Source organism: Colias philodice, chromosome 16, assembly GCF_061535455.1.
Source record: "Colias philodice isolate Cphi_HAF_F1 chromosome 16, ilColPhil1 Martin Lab GWU primary, whole genome shotgun sequence".
Taxonomy (NCBI): Eukaryota; Metazoa; Arthropoda; class Insecta; order Lepidoptera; family Pieridae; genus Colias; species Colias philodice.
Window position 1 is genome coordinate 2,496,135 of NC_143101.1, and position 23,740 is coordinate 2,519,874.

Here is a 23,740-nt window from a genome sequence, read left to right on the forward strand (position 1 = left end):
GAAGGCTATAGGCTATATATCATCACACTACGACCAACAGGAAAGGAGCCACGGGGGTAAAACAGCGCGGAGCAGCTAGTAAATAACTAATAAATATACATATAAATAAATTAAATACAGGTTAGTTAGTGGCTTTTTCAAAATTCTGATGTAAAAAATGAAGGAAATTTGTTTAATGCTTGAAACAGTAAGTAACTAAGTACTTATTACCATAATAATATTTATCTACGTATAATTTATTATGTTGTGCTCCAAAATCTACTTGTGTGCTCTCTGATGATTAATTTATTAAAATACATACCTATTACATATTTTCTAATCTTTATATAAGGATATATAAATATTATATTTTCATTGTTTTAAAGGGCTTAAATTAAATAAAACAACATAGTCTATTATAATTGTACAGTTTTATTCATTTTAAACATTTATTATTGAAGGTAGAGTTTACAAATATGTAAGGTTTAAGTCACTGGTATTAGTTATCATTATATTTAATAACATAAGCGTATTCAAGAAGAAATCTGAATATGGCTGGATGTTCTTATTGTTTAGTTTCCACCGCGAGCGTGAGGTCTGTTGTCTGAAAAAATAAAAGAACAGTTTAAAAAATCATACTTAAACATTTTTTATATTTTTCTAAAAAAGCTATTGTTGGTGATCGTTAATGTGGTTCTATAGGGTGTTATTGTATTTAAATTGAATAGAATAATATGTATTTTGTGAATGGAAAATATTGAATTACGTGTTCTGTTTTTTTTTCATGGTAAATTAATTATATCTGAACTGTTTAAAATCGTTTCTATTTATATTTCTTTGCAAAAAGCTATAGAGAGAGTGATAATTTCATCATTTGTTTAAATAATGTAGGTAACCCTTTCTATCTTTTTACTAATACAAATTACATTTTTTTATAGATATCTGTTTATATTATTTTTGTAGGAATGTATTTTGTATTATATTATAGTTTAAGGATTAAGAAAATAAACAAAAGGGAACATACAAGCTCCATCGACGAAAGCTGGTTGCGTGTCTGAAAAGAAGAAATATAAAAATTTAATTATTTCAACATGTATTTTGATTTTCAATCTATTTTTTTTTAATTTAAAATCTTATGGCAATACCGATCGGTAATTGATAGGCCTTGCCTATATGGATTTTTTTCTGAACTTTATCTGGTTAAATACCTCAAGTATTTTGGAAATAGTTATTTGTAATTTTATGGGATTCGTATATGTATAATTAATTATTTACGTATTTTTTTTATTATATAATTATTCTTACCAATTGGCTCGTATCCACCGTTAGCTGAAAAAGGTTTTGGTATTAAATTTAAATATTATAGTATTGTTAAATTTAGACAATGTTTTATAATAACTTTAGATAAGTCTAATATTCTTTGGTTTCTCACTATTCACATTTTTAGTGCTTATATTATTTTCTCTTTAAATATTGATTTCCATACAAGTTTTGTTTATTTAAGTACCTAGCCTATTTATTTTACCATTCGGCAATTAATTAAAGAGGGCATTGTGATTGTGATTTTCAGAGTTTAACAGCATTTTAGTGTTTAACGTCTTAAAGTTGGGCAAGAAATTGTTTAATTAATTTTATATTACAGATATTTAATTTATTTTTATACATACGGTTACGGTCTCTGTTAAAGAATTCATCTACTTGATCTGAAATAGATGAAAATGTAATGAAGTGAATAAGCAAATTCGTGAATAATAATACATATTAGCTATTTTTTTGTATGAAATAAATACTTACATCCACCCTGGTTATTGGCTGTAAAAATAATATGGATATTAATATTATGATAAAAATATAAAATTCAATTTAATTTTAACGAAAAATAATCCTCATTAAGAACGAGCAAAGATAATAGTGATTTTATTAATAATATGTTTAAAATACAATTTTAATGATAATCAATTATTTTATTTAGCTATGAAACTCTGAAAACCGCATCAAAATCCGTTCAGTTCTTGTCGTGATTCTAACTCAATAATACCTAAGCACTTTTTAAATTCGTATTTTAAAGTAAGAATATAATATATTTTTATAAGTTGCATTTGATTATACTTACGGACTGAGGGCCTGCCGAAAGCTTCATCAACAACAACTGTAAAAATAAATAAAACAGTATTTCAGGTCATTGACATAATTTATGTTACTGTTTTTTAAATGTAATGCTGTAATTTCCTATTATTTAAGGTACAGTAGTATCATTTGTTGAAAATTAAATCTTTTACTGCTGCTAAAAGCCTATGTCCTTCTCTAGGATCTTCACTATCTCTAGAGACAAATTTAAATCAATAAAATCACTCTGTTGCGGCGTGAAAGAAAGATAAACAAAATAAACAAAAAACATCTTTGCATTTATAATATGTATGTAGGTGGATTTACCCATACGCCTCTACAACAACACGTTAATTTTTAAATTACTTGGTATATAGATATATAATATATAGACTTTCATACACAGATACAAATTCCCTTTTTCGACACTCCATACACACATACTTACAAACAAAATATATAAAATATTTAATACTTACAACCACCCTGGTTGTTATCTGTAAAATAAAAGAGCATAGAGTTATTGAACAATATTTTTTTGAAGAAATGAATAAATTCTAAGAAATAAGTCACACTGAGATAATAATTGTTAAATCAATGGAATTTATTTACAAAGCAAACAAGATAACCCGTAGCTTGCATAATCTGTTTTATCTTGGACAATAAAGTTCTAAAATTAGTTTAAAAGACGCAATTTAGATATATATTTTGGAAAAATTATATTATTAAGATTGATAAAGTGCAAGTTTTCATTTTCAAATTGTTGTAACTTTAGTATCGAAATTGAATCAAATAAAAAGGAAAATAATATAGAAGTATTAAATTGAAATTTACCGTTCACAGTGGGTCTGTAGAAAGCCTGATCTTCGACAACTGAAATAAAAAAAAAAAATTATGAATAATTACAAAAAAAATTACACATCCTAAAAGTATAAGGATTGTACTGATGCCTTTATTAATTCACTTATTAACTTGTTTCTGCCCGCGGTTTCACCTGTGTAGTAAAGGAAAACCCACATAGTTCTCGTTCCCGTGGACTTTCAAAAATTTGCTCATGTTCTTTCGCGGGTCCCTAAGTATGTCTTTATCAAAATTTACTCGAATCAATTCAGGAGTTGAGACGTGAAGAATACAGACAGACAGACAGAGTTACGATCGCATTTATAATATTATAAAGTAGAATGCAAGCCAAATGACAAGAAATGACCATTGGTTTCAAATTTTTTAGCTTTCGCTTCAATAATTCGCTTTAATAATACAAGACAAAACATTTTTTTTCATACACAAACATACGTAATCATAAATAACTAGCTTTCCGCCCGCGGCTTCGCCCGCGTTTTCAAAGAAAAACCCGCAAAGTTCCCGTTCTCGTGAGATTTCCGGGATAAAACCTATCCTATGTGTTAATCCAAGTTACCCTCTATGCTTGCTTGCTTAACTAGCTCTGCGGCCCAAACACCTACCTACCTAGTTACCCTCTATATGTGTGCTAAATTTCATTAAACACAACAGTGACGTGAACATAGAGACGTGAAAGATTAACCAACATAGGTACCTACACATATGCATTTATAATATTAGTACGATAGGAAACACTTACAACCACCTTGTCCCGGGTTGTTACCTGTAAAATAAAACATTATGCAATAAACAATATTTTTTGAAAATAAATTCTAAGAAATAAGTCATACAGAGATAAATATTGTTAAATCAATAGAATTTGTTTACATAGCAAACGAGATAACCCGCAGTTTGCATAATCTGTTTTATCTTGGACAATATTTAGTTACGCAATTTATTTTAAGAAACCCAATTCGTTGGTAATTTGAAGATGTGAAATTATGGAAAAATCCTCTATAAACTTTTGTATTTTACTTTTAGCACTTAGCTTTTTATCCGACTTCAAAAAAAGGAGGAATCAATTCAGCCGGTATCTCTCTATTTCTTTTGTCTTGAGAAAAATTACTCAAATTAAAAATCAAACTTACCGTTCACAGTGGGTCTGTAGAATCCCTGATCTTCGACAACTGAAATAAAACAAATGAACCATTAATTAAAAAAAAAACGATTGTAAAATTATATTTTGTTATTCAGAAATACTATTATGAAACTTATTTTAATAGGATGTGCCTTGGAAACACATTTTTGTTCATTGATGTCAAGTAAGAAAAGCCTTATTTTTATACCCATGCAACCCTGCAAGAGAAAGTATTAATTTTAATGACTGGCAATTGCGTTAGTAGATATCTATGTTAATATGCAAGCATCTATGTATATACCTTAGTTATTATGATGCTCTTATGGTAGCAGGTAGACCATCTTAACGTAACTTATTTATTTATTTTTACATACATAGATTCCTTACAGCTATTTGTATTACAATATTTATAATTAACTTTAACAAAACAATACGCCAATAAAAAGGAATACCAATAATAAGACAATTAATGTGACAGTAGTTTAATTTAGTTTAGTTTAGTTTAGTTTAGTTTATGTAACTTTAATTGATATAGATTTTAATAATATTAAATATGCAAAGTATCTATTCAAAGAAATACGTAAATGTTTTTATAAGAAGTGTTTTACATACGTATAAATAAAAAACTTGATAACCTACAGGCTACAGATTACATAATCTTAGTCTTCAGCTGTCTTATCTTATAGACTGCAATGTATGAAAATGCTTTAAATGATGTTTATATTACCTTTAGGCTTTACCTTTACCTTTTGTTTAGTTTTAAAGATAAATATTAGGGTTGTAACGGAGGCCTACTTAGCGGAGGCGGAGGCGGATGCGGAGGTGAAGAGGTTCGCCTCCGCGGATGCGGAGGTTAACGGAGGCGGAGGCGGAGGTGTAATTTGTTCGGAAAATTTATAATTATCGTCTACTTCTACAAAGTACTGCCAAATTTCACTAGTTTTCGGCTTCATCACGTTATTTAAATAACATCTATACTAATCTATACTAATATGTATTATAAAGCTGAAGAGTTTGTTTGTTTGTTTGAACGCGCTAATCTCGGGAACTACTGGTCCGATCTGAAAAATTCTTTCGGTGTTAGATAGCCCATTTATCGAGGAAGGTTATAGGCTATATAACATCACGCTACAGCCAACAGGGGTGGAGCCACGGGGGTGAAACCGCGCGGAGCAGCTAGTAACTAATAATTACGCACAAAATTACTTAAAAGTTAAGACAATCACGGCTCAATCGCGGTACCGAACGCTTTGACAAGTTGATTCCTGTTACTCATTCACTCACACTCCCACCACCCGCTTGGCCGTGTTCCCGTGGCTTAAGCAAACTCGACCATTTCACTTGCAAACACGCAGCCGAGCGGCCGCCTAGCGTCGCTCCTTGTGCGTTGTTTGTGATCGTAAATGAACTTCCGATATGGCTCCGCATAAATTTTGCGGAGGCGGATGCGGAGGCGGAGGTTAAATTCTTTGCGGAAGTTCCGCAGTAACGGAGGCGGAGGCGGAGTTCCGTTACAACCCTAATAAATATATACATCGGATGAATGAAGTTATAATTACGGTTGTCATTACCACGATTACTATGCTCTTAATGATTTGTAGAGCCAATTTGTAGAGCAATGATTTAAATAGGTAGATATATATACCAAAAAAGCATTAATGAAATAACAAGATGTTATTCTTTATGAAAAGTTTTATATGCATTTTAATAAAAAATTGGTTTGATTTAAATGTAATATTAAAAAATATTTTGTAATTTACTTACATTGTCCGTTACCTGTTTTAAAGAAAGAAGGTAAAAATTAATAAATTTCATTAAAAAATAAAAAGTGCCTAACGATTGGCTTGAATTTTGTGAATTTTATTTGTTTATTATCTCGTTTAGTTATTTTTTTTTGGTTTAAATAAAGCAGAAAGCATTGTTTATTAATTATACCTTGGTGATGTCCGTAAGGGTTGTTGTCAACAACGTGTACTGAAAGGGAATGATGTTTTTATATTCATTTACTCAGATTCATTAGTGTACTGTATTTCATTTATTTGAATTATTTTATCAAATTAAATCATACCCTGTGTTTGATCATTGTAGTTGTTGTCGACTACATGAACTGAAAATCCAAAATTAGTTATTTGAATACCGTAAAAATGAAAATTTTTATAAATATTGAATGTAAAATATTTACCCTGGCTTGGATCATTATAATTATTATCGACCACGTGAACTGAAAATAAATTATTTATATTTATTTCTGATTTATATTAAGATTTAAAGTTAAATAATTGTAAATTTAATAAATATTTTAAAATTCATACCCTGAGACGGATTGTTCGGATAATTATTATCGACTACGTTTACTGAAAATAAATAATTTATAATTAATTTATTATTAAAAGTAAAAAAATATTGTAAATCTAAAAATGTTTTATTCATACCATGTGTCGGATAATTTGGATTATTATCGACTACGTGAACTGAAAATAAATTATTTGTAGTTAATTTATGATTATATAAAAGTTAAATTAATTATTGTAAATTAAAAAAATCATTTAAAATTCATACCCTGAGACGGATTATTCGGATTATTATCGACTACGTGAACTGAAAATATATTTTTTAATAAATTAAATATAAGTAGGTAACGTATCTATTGTATTGATCTCAAATTAATATTTAAAATGCATACCCTGAGAAGGATTATTATCAACAACGTTAACTGAAAATAAAATAATTTAAAAATTAATTCTTGCCATTTTTTATTTATTTAATTATCTAATTATTTATATTCTTAATCATACCCTGTGATGGATCATTCGGATAATTGTTGACAACATGCACTGCAAAAATATGAAATATTGTTATAATACCCAATATAATTAAATATAAATATAAAATAATAAAAATATGTTACCCATAGATGGATCGTAAGGTCTATAGTTTCCAAAATATACTGTAAATAAAATGCATAAAAATGGTTGTGAATATACTACATTTTGAGACAATAATAAACATTATTAAAATATTAAATAATATAAATTACCGCGGTTCGGATCTATGGGGCTATATCTATAATTATCCCATACTTGCACTGAAAATGAATAAATACATATGTAAAAATAAATTTTTCGTTAAATTATTAAAATTTTGGACATCAAATTATATCATTATTCTATTTACGTAAAGTTTGATATCCAGACTTGATTTTATACTTATTTGAACATCTATTTTGGTGATAATTATGTGCATCATTTAATGATTTATAAGGATAATATGAGTAGGTGTAGTAGTAGGTAATAGCATGCAAAGCAATGACATAAGCATAGTGAAAATTATTCCAAGTAAAATCTGAGTGAAGAAACCGTTCTCAAACTTTTTTCAATCAGGCTTCATGCAACATAACTTTAAAAAAGCATAATGTGTATAAATACACGTATTTCTCAATAAGACCTTCAGAGTTCAGATAATATAATATAAAGGGTTATCAACAATCAAGGGCTTTAAAATAGGTTATAGGATGAGCATGTAATAAATTATTATACATCTGTTTGACACATTATTAACTTCAGGAGCTTTGAAAGAAAGTATTGCTTCTAAATAACTGTGTAAATACACAGTTAAGTAAAATATTATAACGTCGAATTGAAAATGATAAATAAATTAAATAAAATCAAAGCCTGGTTCCTTACTTTGACCTCTGAAGGGGCCGGCGAATGCTGTAACAAGAGAAAAAAGTATTTTCTATAACTACATAGATAACATAGAGTATCTAAACAGGCCGAATAAATTGCAGGCTTTTACAAATTTTCAAAATAAAAATTATTATTGTTTGCGAATTTTCTATAAATCTTTACGCAAATCATATTTGTATGTAAAGAAACTATACTTTTAAAGGTTTGTGACAATTATTTAAGGTCAAAAATAGAGACGTTAAACATTTTCCAAGTAACAATAATCTAAGGTAACAATATAGAAACTCGTTTAAATTAGCACCAATGTGACATTGGAAGATTCGGACTGTTCTACATAGATCAATATTTGATGTAATTAATAATTGCCGCTCACCTTGGGCGCACACGAGTGCGACAACCGCGAGAAGAAGTACCTGTAAAAACAAAACATTTATTTTTAGATTTTAATAGCTAGAATGCATCATATTGTCCTCATTTTCCTATGCTCTCAACTAAATTATTTAATATTATAAATGCGAAAGTAACTCTGTCTGTCTGTCTCTTCTTTACGCATAAAACACTGAACCAAATTAGATGAAATATGGTACGGCCTTGGGATAGGATACAGGAGAGGTTCCATCCCGGAAATTCCAAGGAAACGGGAACTAACTATGTGGGTTTTCTTTTGATGACAAGGGCAAGCCGCAAAACAAAGTTGCAAAGACGATTAAGCCTTTTGATAATAGGTAACGATTTTTTAAAGCTCTTAGCCGTGAACTCTTTGCAGGAACCTATCACAGAGCAAGTAATATAGTAGAACCTATCAATGCGTTACTATGCGAGTATTAAAAATAGATAAAATAATTTGGAAAATCCAAAAGTGCACGCCTCATAATTTTTTTTTAATAAATATTTATTAATTATTATTTTTGTTTATTTAATAACAATTAAACCACATCGAATCAGACCCTGAAAAATGAAAGGGTTCTATTCCTGAGCATACTCATGCGTAAGAGAAAAAAAGACTCGATTAGTAAAGTATTTCGGTCGCTATCGTGTTAACAAGAAAAAGGATCCGCACATACAGACACACGGACGTCCAAGACAGAACTTTTTTAAACTGTTTTTTAACTAGTTTAAATAACAAAAATGACATCAAAAATATCATGAACGTTAAAAATAGTGTTTTTTCTTAATATGTGTGTGTATGTATTATCTTACAAGTGCAATGTATGATACATAAAGACATTTTAAGTTTGAAAAATCAGATGTTTTGCGCGAAGTGACAGTAGTACCCACCTCAACGCTTCGCTTATGAGGCGTGCAATAATAACAGCATTGGTTGCAGTTTATGAACAATAAAATATGTTATATAGGTAATGAGTCTAGACTCGATTGGTATTGTTACGATAAGATAAAATTGAAAACGAAGATGTTCTAAGAAATACTTTTATCGATATTAAACTGTCACATTTGATACATTTTCCTGTGTAGATAAGTCTAGAAAAATTAGTCATAACTGAATATTCGTGGTCACATCCGATGATGGTTTTTAATATTTAAAAAAACGGCTAAGTTCTGAATAATAAAGGACAGGTGAAGACAAATAATTTGCTCTTAAACATGCATTAACTGAGTACTAGATTCAAGATGGTTAGTGGTTACGTTAAGCCGGTCGTTTAAATAGTTTAAATCGTTAGTTTCCTGTAGGCTGTAACTAAACTACAGCTGCTTTTATTAATATCCATCCAAATATTATAAGAAAAGTCAAATTTCAAAAATAAATATTACCAATTTACAGTTAAATTTATTAAGAAACACTTAACTTGTTATTATTAGACAGTTGTTTATCATTTTAGTAAAAGGTCATAACATTTTTTTTATCTCATTTTCCACAATAATAAAATTATGTATGTATTTCCTTTATTTACTTAGGATAACGGATAACCTTACATTTATGGTTAATGTCAAGATTATAAAATTGTATGTTAAAACATTGGGTTAAAACTAATAATTAACTTAACCTTGTTTCAAATTAAAGTTAACTAAAATATGTAAAACATCACGTTTACCCCAAAAATGGTTTTAAATGTAACTTTAATGGAGATGATAGGTAATAGCACAGTATTACAATATTTAATAGTATATTAAACATAATTAATTATTTTATTTATACTTAGCGAATTTTGATAAGGTTACAGATAAATAATAAGAGATGTTCATAGCATCAAATGTCAAGTTTTAAGAATACTTCAGTCTGGCCTTGAATTCTCATAATGCAAACAAAATATCATGACAATAATTTATAATAATATTTTTGGCGCTATAATATAACTAAGCGCTAGACAAAACCTAAGTATTTTTGATATCATGTACATAAAAGAGTCTCGATTATTATTTGAAATTTAACGGCTTTAAATTAATCCTAATTTGCTGTTTTTACATCTAGATTTATATAAATGTCTAGTTAGCGTCATGACAATACCGTTACGTCATGGAATAAGGACGATTTTGGTATCTTTGAATCTTGCCAAAGAAGTTTCACTTCTGACACGTATGCTCGGAACACATGCTCTTTTTTTATTATTTATCTTTTAAGTACTTAAATATATAAATTGATCAATGACAATAATTAAAAAAAGAAGGTAAAAAATACGTACCGCTTTCATTTTAAAAAAAATTAACACAGACAGTAAAGATTAACAGTCAAAAATAGAATAACGTCGATTTATTCGGCGCAAAGACTTTTATACGTTGAGATAACCCCGCTCATAGCAAACAAACATTACCAAACATTGACAAACGTGTTAATTTTTTTCCTCGATGAGTTCCGATAATTGTTTTAATACTGGGATTTGGAGATGTTTGTTTTAAATTTTTCAGTGGAATTGATCTTGATCTCGCGGTCGTTTGTCTGCTATTGCAGTCTGTTTATTTTGGTATGATTATTTTGATGCTAGGAGTTTTCTTATAATTTTTTGGGACCTTCCGTAGGAATATAATCATGTTCGAGCAGACGTACCTTTTAGCAGACGTATTCTTGATTTTTTTCTTGATTTAGAATTTTTAGACTTTACCTAGGTAACTACTTAACTACCTAATCTATAGATTTTAGAAAACACAGATTTTTATCGATATGAAATAAAATCACATTTAAGTAGTCATTTTTAATTGTCGACAAGCAAACAAAAAAATCTTCCCTGTGTAGTTTATGTAGCGACTATAGCGATCTGGATTATAAATTGGCAGCCCAAAGTAAAGGAGAAAAATTACCTACGATTTTTTGTTACGCTATGCTATGGAACGTACCTAATAAATAATACTGAATTCATAAAATACATAAATGAAAAGTAATAAGGGTATAAATACATAGATACTTAGGTACTATTATTTTGAAGGAAAAACTAAATTAGGGAAATGTTCATCCAGGTTTATAGATATTTTTCGAGTTAGCTGGTCTACCAATATGTATTTTATTTATGCTTTATTGTACATAGCAGGGCAAACCAATTTAGACCATAATTTCATAACATCTAGGTACAGGTAAAGAATTCCAAAGTCAGATAACGTTACTTTTTACAGCGTTGAAACATTTCATTACCATGGGGCTGCCCAGCGAAGGCAAGGAAGGTCTACGGAAAGTTAGTTTCTTTTTAATTACAAAATACACAGAATGGAGAGAGCCCTGGCTTCATCCAGTTATCCTATTGGTTTCCAATCTCTGGCTGAATAATGAATTGCTCTACTTTTTTCATTATCTTCATCTGTCATTATTTCAACCCACACAGTTATAATGTAGATAGCGTAGTAAACCTGAATCTAAATTACTCACCTAAAGTAAAATACGCAGTAAAATATTATTATTATAACGAAACTGGAAAATATGCGAATTCTAATCATGGATCAGTGTTTCAAATTCCATTTAGTCCTAGTCACCGTCCTAGTATAGGTACTAGTCTGTGGTACTAGTACTAGCTTAGTACTCACTTAGTACTAGTTTACAGAATAGATCTAGATGACAATTTAATTAATAAAATGTAGATATCTTTTTAAATAACATCACGTTTATTATTATACATTAATTTGTGTTCATATCGGATTATATTATATTTTTAGGATTATATACACATTATATATTATTTTGACACTTATTGGTAACTAAAGCGTCTTATTTACGGTCCATCTTGACGTACGTCCCGCCAAGGTCATACACGATGCACGACGCAAAACGACAGTGAATAGCGTTGACGTACGTCAATAATTATTATTATTATCTTGCTGGATGTGCACGACCAACTTTTCATCCAGCAAGCACCCCCACCACCGCGAACGTCGTGCAGATGGACAGTGAATAGCGCGGACGTACAGCAGATTAGTGTTGCCAACAGAAATTAATGTAAATACTTGGAAACGTGGCCTATTAATATGATTTTTTTGTGATAACTTAGTGAGTACATGAGCAAGCAAGAAACGGTTATTTTTGATTTTTATGTACACAGGAAATCCCAATTATCATTACTTTTGGATCAACCTTGTACACATGGACAGTTTATATTCAGAAGTTATTATTTTAAAAGAACTCCAAGGCGAATTGTTGAATAACACAGATTTTATGCAAAAGTCCACTGCAGAAAAATGGCAATTTATTTTAAAAAAAATATCTTGGCGAATTTGTTTGTTTAAAAAAAAAATGTTGTGTGGTTTTATGAAACCACGGTAAAAGTGAAACTGTTCTAACGGTTCCGAACACTGCTTTGTGTAGCGCATGTCGCGTGACGGTCGGCTGCCGAGTAGGTATACCTACTCGGCAGCCGCGATACACGCGACATGCGCTACACAGACCAAAAAGTTTGAGACGATGTAATAAAAGTTTCACTTTAAAAATGATTAGCTATATACTCTCTGTTCCCGCCACTTTAGCATTTACTGAAAGAGTCTTTTCGGTCATGAATGTGAAGTGGCGGGAAGAGAGAAACCGAGCTTCATTAAAAATTAATTAAAAATGAGCTCTTGAAATATATAAATTTAGATTTGGAATGTTTGGATTCATATAATTCATTTAAAAATAATGAAAAATTCTTAGTTACTGCAAAAAGTACAAAAAAATACATTTTTAAAAATATTTATTTACTCTTTATTTACCTCCTTTAAAATCAGATATACTCTATTTCTTCAAATAAAAGTTGGCAACCCTAGCCATGCTTGATGCGCGCACGATCGTCAGTAGGATACATCCAGCACCGCGGCCTTGAGCCGACGTACGTCGGGGATTGACCGTGAATAAGACGCTTAACTAAATGCCAAGTGTTACATTAATGAATGTCAATTGTCAAATGAAAAAAAATTAAAATGTCAAAGTCACTGAATTTGTTATTAAACGTACACGAAAGCGATGAGAATGTTTCTAAAGATAATTTTTATTTAGTAAATGGAAATTATGAGTATTACCATTATTTATGTGATGGATTTGATGATAGGGTATTGTATCATTTTTACGATTTATGTTCATATACGTTTACATATTTTATAACCCATAATTTCCTTATTATTTACAGGGTTGGGGTTGTGGCTATAGAACTTTGCAAACAATATGTTCCTGGATGAAACACAACATTAATAAAGATGTTTCAGTACCAACAATTAGGGAGATACAAAAAATACTAGTTGATTTGGAGGATAAACCGAAGTCTTTTCATGGTTCAAGACAGTGGATTGGTAGTTTTGAAGTAAGTTTTATTATTATTATAATATACTTAAGACTAAATCTATGTACTTGGTAGGTAACAATTTTTAATAAATAAAAAAATAAGTGTTAAATAAGTGAGTGATATATCTACATATCAATTTATATCGGATTTAAATAAACTACTTGTAATCTATTTATGTGGTAATTTAATTGAAAATGAACATTTTGTAATCTCTTTTTTATAATCATTTAATACATATTATTATTATATTTAAGTATAAATAAATTTAAAATTGCAGGTATGTCTCGTTATAGACAAGCTATATGACATTCCATGTAAAATTCTACACGTGAATAAAGGAGAAGGTCTAGATAACATAGTTGATGCGCTAAAAACCCATTTTATAAAATATGGTTCTCCTGTTATGATGGGAGGTGATGTGGATTGCTCTTCCAAAGGAATCATGGGAATACATGCTGATGGGGCTAACTCAAGTTTATTGGTTGTTGTAAGTATGAATATCCATACTTCCATACTAATATTATAAATGCGAAAGTAACTCTGTCTGTCTGTCTGTTACTCAATCACGCCTCAACTACTGAACCAATTTGCATGAAATTTGGTATAGAGATATTTTGATACCCAAGAAAGGACATAGGCTACCTTTTATTGCGAAATATGTACCATGGGCGAAGCCGGGGCGGACCTCTAGTTTCTTATAATTTGACTTGTTGAAGGATTAATATTATCCAAGTAAAAAAAGTGTATATATAGTGTGTGTACCGAGGACACATGTCAGAAGTGAAACTTCTTTGGCAAAATTCAGATTTACCAAAATCATTGTCTTACTCCACGATGCGGACGTGATGATATTGCCATTATGCGAACTTATGCGAACATGCCTAATGAAGTTTCACTGCAAAAATATATTTAATCAGAAAGTATAGGAATATGTAAGACCAAGAAGCTTATATCTAATACACTGGAGATCGCACTATGACCATTAACTTGTAACAAGAAAATGTGACGTTGAATGACGCCTGTATGTTTTTTTATCCCTTTCACACCAACTTGCCAAGTTAACAAAAAAACATACAGGCGTCATTCAACGTCACATTTTCTTGTTACAAGTTAATGGTCATAGTGCAATCTCCAGTGTATTAGATATAAGCTTCTTGTGTAAGACGATTCATCATATTTGCATTATGTCAAGATGGAGATTTCATAATATGGAGATATCTTTTTATTTTTTAAACCTAGAGGGCAGGTGGGCATCCTGATGTTAAGCGTAAACAGTTAAACTATTATGAAGGGGAAGTTTTGATACATAACAATTTTTGCTATTTATTTAAAAATTTCAAATTTTAATATTTCCTGTTTCAGGATCCACACTATGTGGGCTCGGAGAAAACAAAAGAATTCCTTCAAAATAAAGGCTGGGTGAAATGGCAGCCTCTCAAAGATTTTTTAAGTTCATCTTTTTATAATCTATGTTTACCGCAAGTTAAATCTAAATGTGTGCAATAAATTATTTAAATACAGTTTTGATTTCATTATTGAATCTATGTTATGGTGAATATATATGTATTATCAAGTAAATTTTTTGCAGTCAGGTTGTAACATTTTTTATCTTTAAAAAATGTTACAACCTGACTGCAAAAAATTTATATATAAACTGCTTTCTTAAGCAGTTTATACACTGGACAAATTTACTGTTTTCAGTTAAAACTTCATACAAATTAGCACATAATATAATACATACTATAGTAGTAAATTAGTATGGATTTATTTCACATTGAAATCAGCTAATTCTGGTTCAATTCATTTATAATGTAAAGATGAGGTGTACTTAAAACAAAACAATGGTAAAGCTTAATCAGTCTTTATTGAATAAATTAAAGTTAACATATTTTATCTTATAAAAAACTAAAAATATTTCTGCAAAACAAACAGCTTGTGATAAGATATCATTTCCAACTAAAATTATTTCCAAGAAGGTATCGGTAAGAGAAATAAAATTATGTTTGGGATTTGAGATAATATAAACAACAAATTAAGACTATGATAATATTATGATATCAATAACTAAGAAGAACGTCTGTTTATAATGTACTTATGATGAAGCTTGGGACATCATATGATTAATTCGTATACCTAACAACTTAATAACAACTGAGTACTCAAAAATGCTGTGGTTTGTAAATTCGACTACTTACATACAAATAAGGTCCAATTTTTTCGTTCAAATATGATGCTTTTGATACATTTTATGAATACACCTTAAAATGATTGTAATAAGCTTGTTTTCGCTTCGACATGAATATTTTTAGTCACTTTTTGGGATTTTTTGTTTTTTTTTTGTTGGTAGTTTTAATAATTATCTAAGGTAGATAGGAATATAATAACAATTAATCGGTGTTCATGATAAGGCAGACTCCTTGCAACACCCAGTGGCTGTAGTGTTCCGCCGTCCACAGGTCCGCTTCGAACACGAGCCCGACGCCCATCGCGTTGCGCCGCTGGGAGGTAGTGTATACGGGCGTGCGTAGCGTGTTCTGCAATTATATTGATAAATACATTTCATATACCTTTATTTATTTGAATTGGAAGTATAACTAAATAAATGTTAGAGAGTCATGTTTATAAATCTCTGTGTAAAATTGAAGAGGAATTAATCGCAAATCAATTGATTCAAATAATTAATTGAACCATCTCGACCCTTTCATCGGAAAAGTTCGATGTGACGTGTCTCACTACACTTGTTTCCATCTAGAAAGTAGGATTCATAAAACATGGCGCACACACTTTGAAATTTTTAGAAGTAGGTAACTTTTTTGTAATTCATAGCTGGTCTGAAGTACTGCTGGTGTAAATTGATGTCTAGATATGTTATTAAAATATGTTCGGTAGATTTCCCGTGAAACAGTAACAAGCATACATTCTTACAAAACTTCACCATTTATAACATTAGTCGATAGTTAGTAGGATAGGGAAAGGAATTAAACCTGCAGCTTGAGCTTATGGAACTCGATGGGTATGATGTACATGATGGGCAGCTCGGTGACCAGCACCTTGGGGTGCGAGCGGCGCAGGCAGCCGTCCGCCGCGTCCCACCGCGCGCCCTCTAGGTACAGCCCGCGGACGTAGCAACCCTGTGCACATACATCCATACTATTATTATAAATGCGAAAGTAACTCTGTCTGTCTGTCTGTTACTCAATCACGCCTAAACTACTGAACCAATTTTCATGAAATTTGGTATGGAGATATTTTGATACCCGAGAAAGGACATAGGCTACTTTTTATCCCGGGAAAATGACGCAATCCCGGATATCCCACGGGAACGGGAACTATGCGGGTTTTTTTTTGACTGCGCGGGCGAAGCCGCGGGCGGAAAGCTAGTGTATTATAACGTCAAATAAACAACACAAACACAAATCTAATTGTAATTTGAATACCAACAATACGTGCAAGCTAAAGGTGGTCAAGCTGTGAGGTATCGCTAATTATTATTCAGGCAGTGAAGCGCTTACGATTTGAGCAGTAGGTACATTTAAAACAAACGATACAGTACACTAAACACAACACATACCTAGCTAATGAGTGACGCCTACACAATACACAGTAAAAAGGTGCCAACAAATTAAGCTGTCAGTACACGAAGCAAAATCTATCGCTTAACAGTCAAACAGTGTTACTATTAAACACATGAACACATTAGAAAATGAGTCAGGCTAACTAACCCAAATTATAGCTACCGAGTTAAGCAGTACACAATAAATAAATGCTCACTAACAAATTAATCTAGCAGAGTACACTAAACACACAACTCTAACACTAAACATCAAACAGTTCACTAACAGTAACAGGCCGCTCCTCGATATCATCGGGCACCAGATACTTGGTGACTCTGGTGAACTGCGTGGAGCGGTCGAGCGGCCACGTGTAGAGCCGGCACGCGATCTGCACGTGCGCGATCAGGTACGACTCGGGGATGTGCAGGCCGGACAGCCAGATCACTATCGGCTCCTCCATGGTTGCCTGGATCATCATATACATGCATGTATCAGATTAAGGTAATGAAAAACGAAGATTTTATTCCTTTGATGTTTGCAAAAAAAAAAAAATTTGGTTAAATTCAAAAAAGGACTAACTATAGTAATTTTTCATTTCTTTCAGCAGTAGAAAGCTAATTACTATTCAATGTAGAGTTATGATTGTTTTTTTTTTCAGTTCATTTTAGCCGGGCCCATTACAAGCGTCCTACAAAACATACCATCTTGCTTTCAGGACAATTGTATAGGACCGATCCACCATATTATGTTGTAATAAATCGTTCTGAACGAATCGTTCGAACTTAAAACTTGGGAATAATTGGCGCATCAGACACTTCAAACGTCACAAATCCCAAAATTTCCAACTACCCTACACACGTTGTGTGTACACTCACCCAATCGGTGTACTGTTGCGCGCGCGCGGTGAAGTGCTCGATCCATCCGCCGAGCCCCTTGCGCGTGGCGGGCGCGAGCGAGCGCCACACGAGCGGCAGCTGCCCGTTGAACAGGCTGTACGACACGTTGTCCAGCACTGCGTCCATGCCGATCTCGCCCGCTAGCGCTTTGCGGAGGAGGGAAAGGGTACTGCGCATTTTCGCTATGAGCCGGTTGAATCTGGGAGAATATCGCTTTTTAAGAGTATCTACTTTACATCTATTATCCGAAGACAAAAACCTATTATGAATCTGATATTGAGATAGGGTAGTAGAAAATTCAGCAATTTGCTTTTAAGATAGAGTAAGTAGTTTATAAATATAAAAACACTAGCTTTCCGCCCGCGGCTTCGCCCGCGTTTTCAAAGGAAAACCCGCATAGTTCCCGTTCCCGTGGGATTTCCGGGATAAAACCTATCCTATGTGTTAATCCAAGTTACCCTCTATATGTGTGCTAAATTTCATTGTAATCGGTTCAGTAGTTTTTACGTGAAAGAGTAACAAACATCCATACATCCATACATCCATACTTACAAACTTTCGCCTTTATAATAGTATTAAGATTAAGATTGATTTTGAGACGGGACAGTTAAGTTTGTAAGTCTACCAGAAATCTGCTTTTATGAGAGGGCAGTTTACAAATCTGGCAACCGATGGCTTACGGAAGTAAACTATTTATAAGTCTGACAACAATTCGCTACTAAGAAACTAGCTTTCTAGCTAGATGTTACACCTTTGTAACATCTAGCTAGAAATCACAATCCCCTATATAGAGCCCTACCTCTCTAGCTCTTGCAGTAGCACCACAGCGGAGGGCGTCATGTTCATCTCGAACTGTTTTCGCACGCGCCAGATCTCGTACTCAGCGGGCAGCTTGTTGAGGATATCCACCGCGATCATGTCGATGAAGTCATCGCGGCTCATCGTGCCGCCGCTATCGCCTAGAGGGATAAAGTATATGAGACAATATGTATTAAACATCAAAGTTAAGAGTATTCAAGCGCAGAGTGAACAGATATCTTCTAGGGAAGGGCGTACCATTTTAGACCACATCTCAGCTTAACATCAGGCGAGATTATGGTCAAGCGCTTCCCTACCGACAATAAAAAAAAAATCTATAAGTAACAGAAACCATTAAGCGCTAATTACATGCATCAGAAAGAGAAAAAGGATACACAAGACGTATCAGTCATAAAACGATAGCAATTTTAATATTAAAAAAAACTTCAACCAAACTAGCCACTAGGTTAGAAAATGAAAGAATTCCCGTTTGAATTTCACTCTTTTTATATTGTAGTCTTTTATTTGTAGGAAATAAAAAAATCCATACCAATAAAAATTAAACCAACACACATGTCAAAATAAATAAGTTAGTAACTTACTTTCCGGTTCCCTGACTGGCGGCAAAAGCATAAATATAATGTTTGGATTAAAAAATACAACAGTAAAAAAATATGCGTCTCAATATAAAAGTAACTTACCTTCTGCTTTCCTTACTGGTTGCAATAAACATAATAAAGATGTGATTAACATGGCTAACAATATGTAGGTAACATATTGTTACCTTCTAATCTACACATGTTTAATCTTATAATATAAAAATTATTCCTGGATGGACTGAAAAATACATGTTGTAGAGTAAAATTTAAAGATGACTCAAAAATTAAGGAGATTTTATTGCTATAGTTTAATTACTTACTGGTTTGTGGTTGCAATTCAATCAAATGTCCCCACATCTCTCTGACAGCTTGACTAAAGTATCCAATCTCGGCGTTTGGATGGAGACCGAACACTTCTGGTGTGTTCGCTAGTGGTAGAGTATCGATGAAATCTGTAAAAATCAATAATATTTTGAAAGTCAAACATTTTTGTTGATCAGATTCAGATAAAATAAATATAATATATAGGAAGGATATAGATTATAGTTTGGACAAAGAATACTTTTTGTTTGGGCATTAAATGGTAAAGGCTGTTATAGATATAAAATAGCTGATGCATAAGAAGAAGAAGTATAAAATATGATGGTTCGTTGTACAAAATATTGATTTCCTTTAGAATATGATTGCCCATTATTGCAAAAAACATTTAACCTTTTACATAAAAAGAGCATGCGTGCTCAGCACAGGTATTAGAATTGAAACCTCTTTGGCAAATTTCAAAGATACCAAAATCGTATCACTTCAAAAAATCAGAAACTCTACCAATATATTCCTCCCGTTCCCCATCAGGCGGTATCACATAGTCACAATGCGCGTCGCGGTAGAAGTGGAAGGGCTGGAACTTGTCGAAGAGGAACTCGCCCATGTACTCATCCATGTACGTGCCGACCACGCGACGGTCGAAGTCGTCGATCACGCGACCGCCGTACATCACCTACGAGATGAGAAAAAAAAAAGACGGGTTGCACTCCGGGAGTGCCGGCAGAAGTGAAAACTTGATTATTAACGTTGAGCATGTTTGATATCCATCCGTCTTACGCTTTTTCGATCAGCCCCCCTAGACAAGTGCGAACTTTACGCTAATAGAAAGCCACTTGGGCTTTCTATTAGCGTAAAGTTCAATAGAATAGATTATGAATGTATGAGATTGACGTAATCAATCGTCGTCGTCGTCGTAATCAAACGTCAATCTCATACATTCATAATCTATTCTATTGAACTTTACGCTAATAGAAAGCCACTTGTCTAGGGGGGCAGGTCACGTGTCCTGACGCGAGTTTAAGATTTTATACTCAACGCCGCTAAAGAAGTTTTCACTTCAAAACGGGAATATAACTGGCAGGTTTGAGATTATGCTAGTGACCTTTAGAAACAAAGGAATATTAAGTGTTATTTTTTTCTAAAAAAAGGATAATGAACTGGATGATAAATAAAGATGCGTCAAGAAGCTCCAGTGCTGAAAATTATTTCTTACAAAATATGCTTAGAAATTAAAAGTCGACACATTTCAAGAGTACCATGTTACTTTCTATATTTCGTTTTGTCATTGGCAGACCACATTTTAGATTTTATACGTTGCAGGAAAATTTTATCTGGTTTTGATGCTAGGAAGTAACAATATCGGATCACTGAAGTAATAATACTTTACAAAAGCCAACAATTAAAAAAAATTACAAATAGATTACAAAAAATATCCCAAAAAATTAAAAAAAAGAGCGTGTGTGCCGAGCACACATGTCAGAAGTGAAACTTCTTTGGCAAGATTCAAAGATATCAAAATCGTCGCCTTGCTCCATGACGTGACGGTATTGCCATGACGCGATCTTGAAATTTTACTCGCAACGCACATAAAAAAGGTTCACTTCAAAAAAATATAGTTGCAAAGAAATTACAAAAAAAAAGACGGGTTGCACTCCGGGAGTGCCGGCAGAAGTGAAAACTTGATTATTAACGTTGAGCATGTTTGATATCCATCCGTATTACGCTTTTTCGATCAGGTCACGTGTCCTGACGCGAGCTTAAGATTTTATACCCATTACAGAAAAAGTGCTCAACGCCGCTAAAGAAGATTTCACTTCAAAAACAATATCCTAAAATAAATAAATCCCCACCTCTCCAAAGAGATACTTGAGCGTGGCCCAAGGCGTGGGCCCGGCGGCGGCGTGGCACCGCTCGAGGTAGCACTGCAGGATCTGCATGCACACCACGAAGTCCGACTCGCTGAAGTCGTACGCGATGTTCCACCCGATCTTGTCGTACTTGCGACGCTCCTAGCCAAACATATGTATATAACCAGCTATAGGCAGAACATTTTACAGATAGCTCAACTCATCTGTAGACTGTACGGCGCTACGTGTTTGTGCTCTTGTAATTATAGTTTTAATTTGGGTGAAAAAAAGAAGAATAGTAATGAAAACTTGATAAATTTGTTATCTATAGGCCGTGGCAAATTTCCTGCAGTTGAACGTTTAACAACTCCAAAAAATTTTACAATTGTAAAATAGATCTGAAATTACAAAATACAGCTCATTCATTACAAAAACCAATAATTTTTTTTTCTATATTATTATATTGTATACATTAATAATAGCTAAAGAAAAAAGAATTACCTGTACAACTGCGTGAAAGAAAGCTAAAACGTAGACAAGTTTCTTGAACTGCGGATGTGGACATTCATCGAGCGCGTGCGCACGCATCTTGAAGTACGTGTTCCGTAAGTTCAGTTTCAGCCCGTTTGGCGGTTCCGTTACCACTGAAATATTACAGGATAGTCAACTATATTTAAACTTATTAGAATTAAATTATTTTGAAATCAAACATAACTATTACGACTGAATTATAATGGTCAAAATCAGCGAATTTATCTTAAGTATTTTCCTAAAAAACAGTAAGTGTAGTTGATTTCACACAGGTAACGAACATTTAAAATTTTATTTAAACAATCGACTTATTTTTCCACCAAGTGTAAGTTTCAATTTAAACAATATTTTAATTAAATTTTAAAATATGTATATCCATTAATTCCTATTCGCATATTATAGAGGCGAGCTACCCTCACCTTTCAACGACCTCTGCAGTATACCAATGGGGAAGGTGGGCGTGGGGTCCGTGGTGAGCCAGAGCCTGTACTCCGGGTGCGGCTTCTCCATCATCTCGAGCTGCTTCTCCAGCTCGCGCAGGAACGACACCAGCAGGTGGCAGTTCTGCAGGATCAGCCATTGGCCGTGGGAGATTGCGCCTTCGAGCAGGGATAGGGCAGCCTGGTGGAGAATTTATAGGATCAAATTGCAATTCAGATGCAGTTTAAATCCATACTATATAATATTATAAATGCGAAAGTAACTCTGTCTGTCTGTCTGTTACTCAATCACGCCTTAACTACTGAACCAATTTGCATGAAATTTGGTATAGAGATATTTTGATACCCGAGAAAGGACATAGGCTACTTTTTACCCCGGGAAAAAGGATAGGTTTTATCCCGGAAATCCCACGGGAACGGGAACTATGCGGGTTTTTCTTTGACTGCGCGGGCGAAGCTGCGGGTGGAAAGCTAGTATTTCATATGTACTAAATTAGATGTAGTATAAAGAACTAAGTTACAGTGTTAGTTTTGTAAATTTACACGCAATCAAATTATGAAGAAGAGATAGTCGTAAAAAACGAAACGCCCAAGCGAGAAGTGCTTGAATATTTTTTTATCGATATTGTAATTTGAATCTGCTCAAGATATTTTGTGAATTGAGGAGTTATCATTAAATATTTACATATCATTTTAAAAGTCCTATTCAGCGGTCCATACATTGACCTATAATATTATTTCTTTTCTTATATAAATTATCACTATATAGCTCAAATCTATTTATTAATCTCACCCCCTCCTGCCCCTGTCCAAGGGATAGATACTTGAACTTGCCGCCGCCAAATCCGCAGCGGTCCGCGAGCTTCATCAGATCTGCCGTCGGGTCCGAGCCCGGGCTCAGGATGAACACCACCGGCGTGTAGGGAGTGGTTTGCTCGAATATCATGTCTAGGCTGTGGAAAGTTCGAAAAACTAAAAAAACGATAAATTTTCTAAAGCTAATGTAGCTGAAAATGTCGGTTCAGACGGAAATGTGAGTCTGGGATTTTCTCTGAGAGCCACGGACGGCACACACTACACATATTTTCTCTTACATTGACGATATGGTTGTTTACTTTGAAATTTTACATTAATTGTGTACTGAGTGCACCTCTCAAATAAGAATAGGCTTGTTATTATTTTAACCTACCTTCTTATTAACGTTATTTTTTACTTTATTTGAAAATAAATAATAATATGTAATATTTAATAAGTAATAATAATATTTCTTAGCAGAAGTAAAAGTCAAAAACGAACACACAACCACATGTGCTTGTGA

General features: G+C 32.7%; 3 protein-coding genes across 18 annotated transcripts in view; 1 reads left to right on the top strand and 2 right to left on the bottom strand.

Annotated features, from left to right (window-relative positions):
• Window positions 1-391: 391 nt before the first annotated feature.
• LOC149481484 (uncharacterized) lies at window positions 392-10,545 on the bottom strand. Of its 16 annotated transcripts, XM_089704615.1 has the most exons (24): window positions 10,389-10,511; window positions 8,123-8,162; window positions 7,747-7,773; window positions 7,101-7,148; window positions 6,972-7,010; window positions 6,859-6,897; window positions 6,747-6,776; window positions 6,623-6,661; window positions 6,496-6,534; window positions 6,376-6,417; window positions 6,246-6,284; window positions 6,132-6,170; window positions 5,999-6,037; window positions 5,828-5,839; window positions 4,074-4,112; window positions 3,686-3,709; window positions 2,920-2,958; window positions 2,565-2,582; window positions 2,093-2,128; window positions 1,774-1,791; window positions 1,647-1,682; window positions 1,285-1,308; window positions 1,004-1,033; window positions 392-583 (listed from the first exon to the last, which is right to left on the bottom strand). In XM_089704615.1, exons 1-24 carry the CDS (start codon window positions 10,395-10,397, stop codon window positions 552-554), a joined length of 777 nt encoding a protein of 258 aa, XP_089560741.1. In that variant the 5' UTR covers window positions 10,398-10,511; the 3' UTR covers window positions 392-551. The 16 variants fall into 16 exon arrangements, with proteins under 16 accessions (XP_089560741.1, XP_089560743.1, XP_089560742.1 ...); XM_089704617.1 differs by lacking the exon at window positions 6,132-6,170 and having other exon boundaries at window positions 10,389-10,514; XM_089704616.1 differs by lacking the exon at window positions 6,623-6,661 and having other exon boundaries at window positions 10,389-10,509.
• Window positions 10,546-13,046: 2,501 nt separating this feature from the next.
• Window positions 13,047-14,956, top strand: LOC149481485 (ufm1-specific protease 1-like). Its single transcript, XM_089704689.1, has 4 exons — window positions 13,047-13,206; window positions 13,284-13,454; window positions 13,714-13,923; window positions 14,799-14,956. The coding sequence occupies exons 1-4, from the start codon at window positions 13,078-13,080 to the stop codon at window positions 14,940-14,942; spliced, it is 654 nt and encodes a 217-aa protein (XP_089560815.1). The 5' UTR covers window positions 13,047-13,077; the 3' UTR covers window positions 14,943-14,956.
• Window positions 14,957-15,281: 325 nt separating this feature from the next.
• Dhc98D (Dynein heavy chain at 89D) overlaps window positions 15,282-23,740 on the bottom strand; it is a 46,527-nt gene continuing 38,068 nt past the window's right edge. Inside the window, exons 70-80 of the mRNA XM_089704686.1 lie at window positions 23,216-23,375; window positions 22,402-22,603; window positions 21,953-22,095; window positions 21,455-21,613; window positions 20,106-20,277; window positions 19,604-19,735; window positions 18,686-18,845; window positions 17,866-18,085; window positions 17,277-17,456; window positions 16,421-16,567; window positions 15,282-15,970 (exon numbers count right to left, since the gene is read on the bottom strand). Of these exons, the coding sequence (XP_089560812.1) occupies window positions 15,824-15,970; window positions 16,421-16,567; window positions 17,277-17,456; window positions 17,866-18,085; window positions 18,686-18,845; window positions 19,604-19,735; window positions 20,106-20,277; window positions 21,455-21,613; window positions 21,953-22,095; window positions 22,402-22,603; window positions 23,216-23,375 (1,822 nt within the window). The 3' untranslated portion in view covers window positions 15,282-15,823. The remainder of the gene's footprint in view (window positions 15,971-16,420; window positions 16,568-17,276; window positions 17,457-17,865; window positions 18,086-18,685; window positions 18,846-19,603; window positions 19,736-20,105; window positions 20,278-21,454; window positions 21,614-21,952; window positions 22,096-22,401; window positions 22,604-23,215; window positions 23,376-23,740) is intronic.

Bases quoted from the DNA above. Each gene is read 5' to 3' on its own strand.
- LOC149481484 (XM_089704615.1), bottom strand. The intron at 6,662-6,746 runs GTATGCATTTTA...ATATATTTTCAG, and splicing joins TGATAATAATCCTTCTCAGG to TTCACGTAGTCGATAATAAT. The intron at 6,038-6,131 runs GTATGATTTAAT...ATTCCCTTTCAG, and splicing joins CTACAATGATCAAACACAGG to TACACGTTGTTGACAACAAC.
- LOC149481485 (XM_089704689.1), top strand. From the start codon at position 13,078: ATGTCAAAGTCACTGAATTTGTTATTAAACGTACACGAAAGCGATGAG. The intron at 13,207-13,283 runs GTATTGTATCAT...TATTATTTACAG, and splicing joins GTGATGGATTTGATGATAGG to GGTTGGGGTTGTGGCTATAG. The intron at 13,924-14,798 runs GTAAGTATGAAT...TTCCTGTTTCAG, and splicing joins ACTCAAGTTTATTGGTTGTT to GATCCACACTATGTGGGCTC.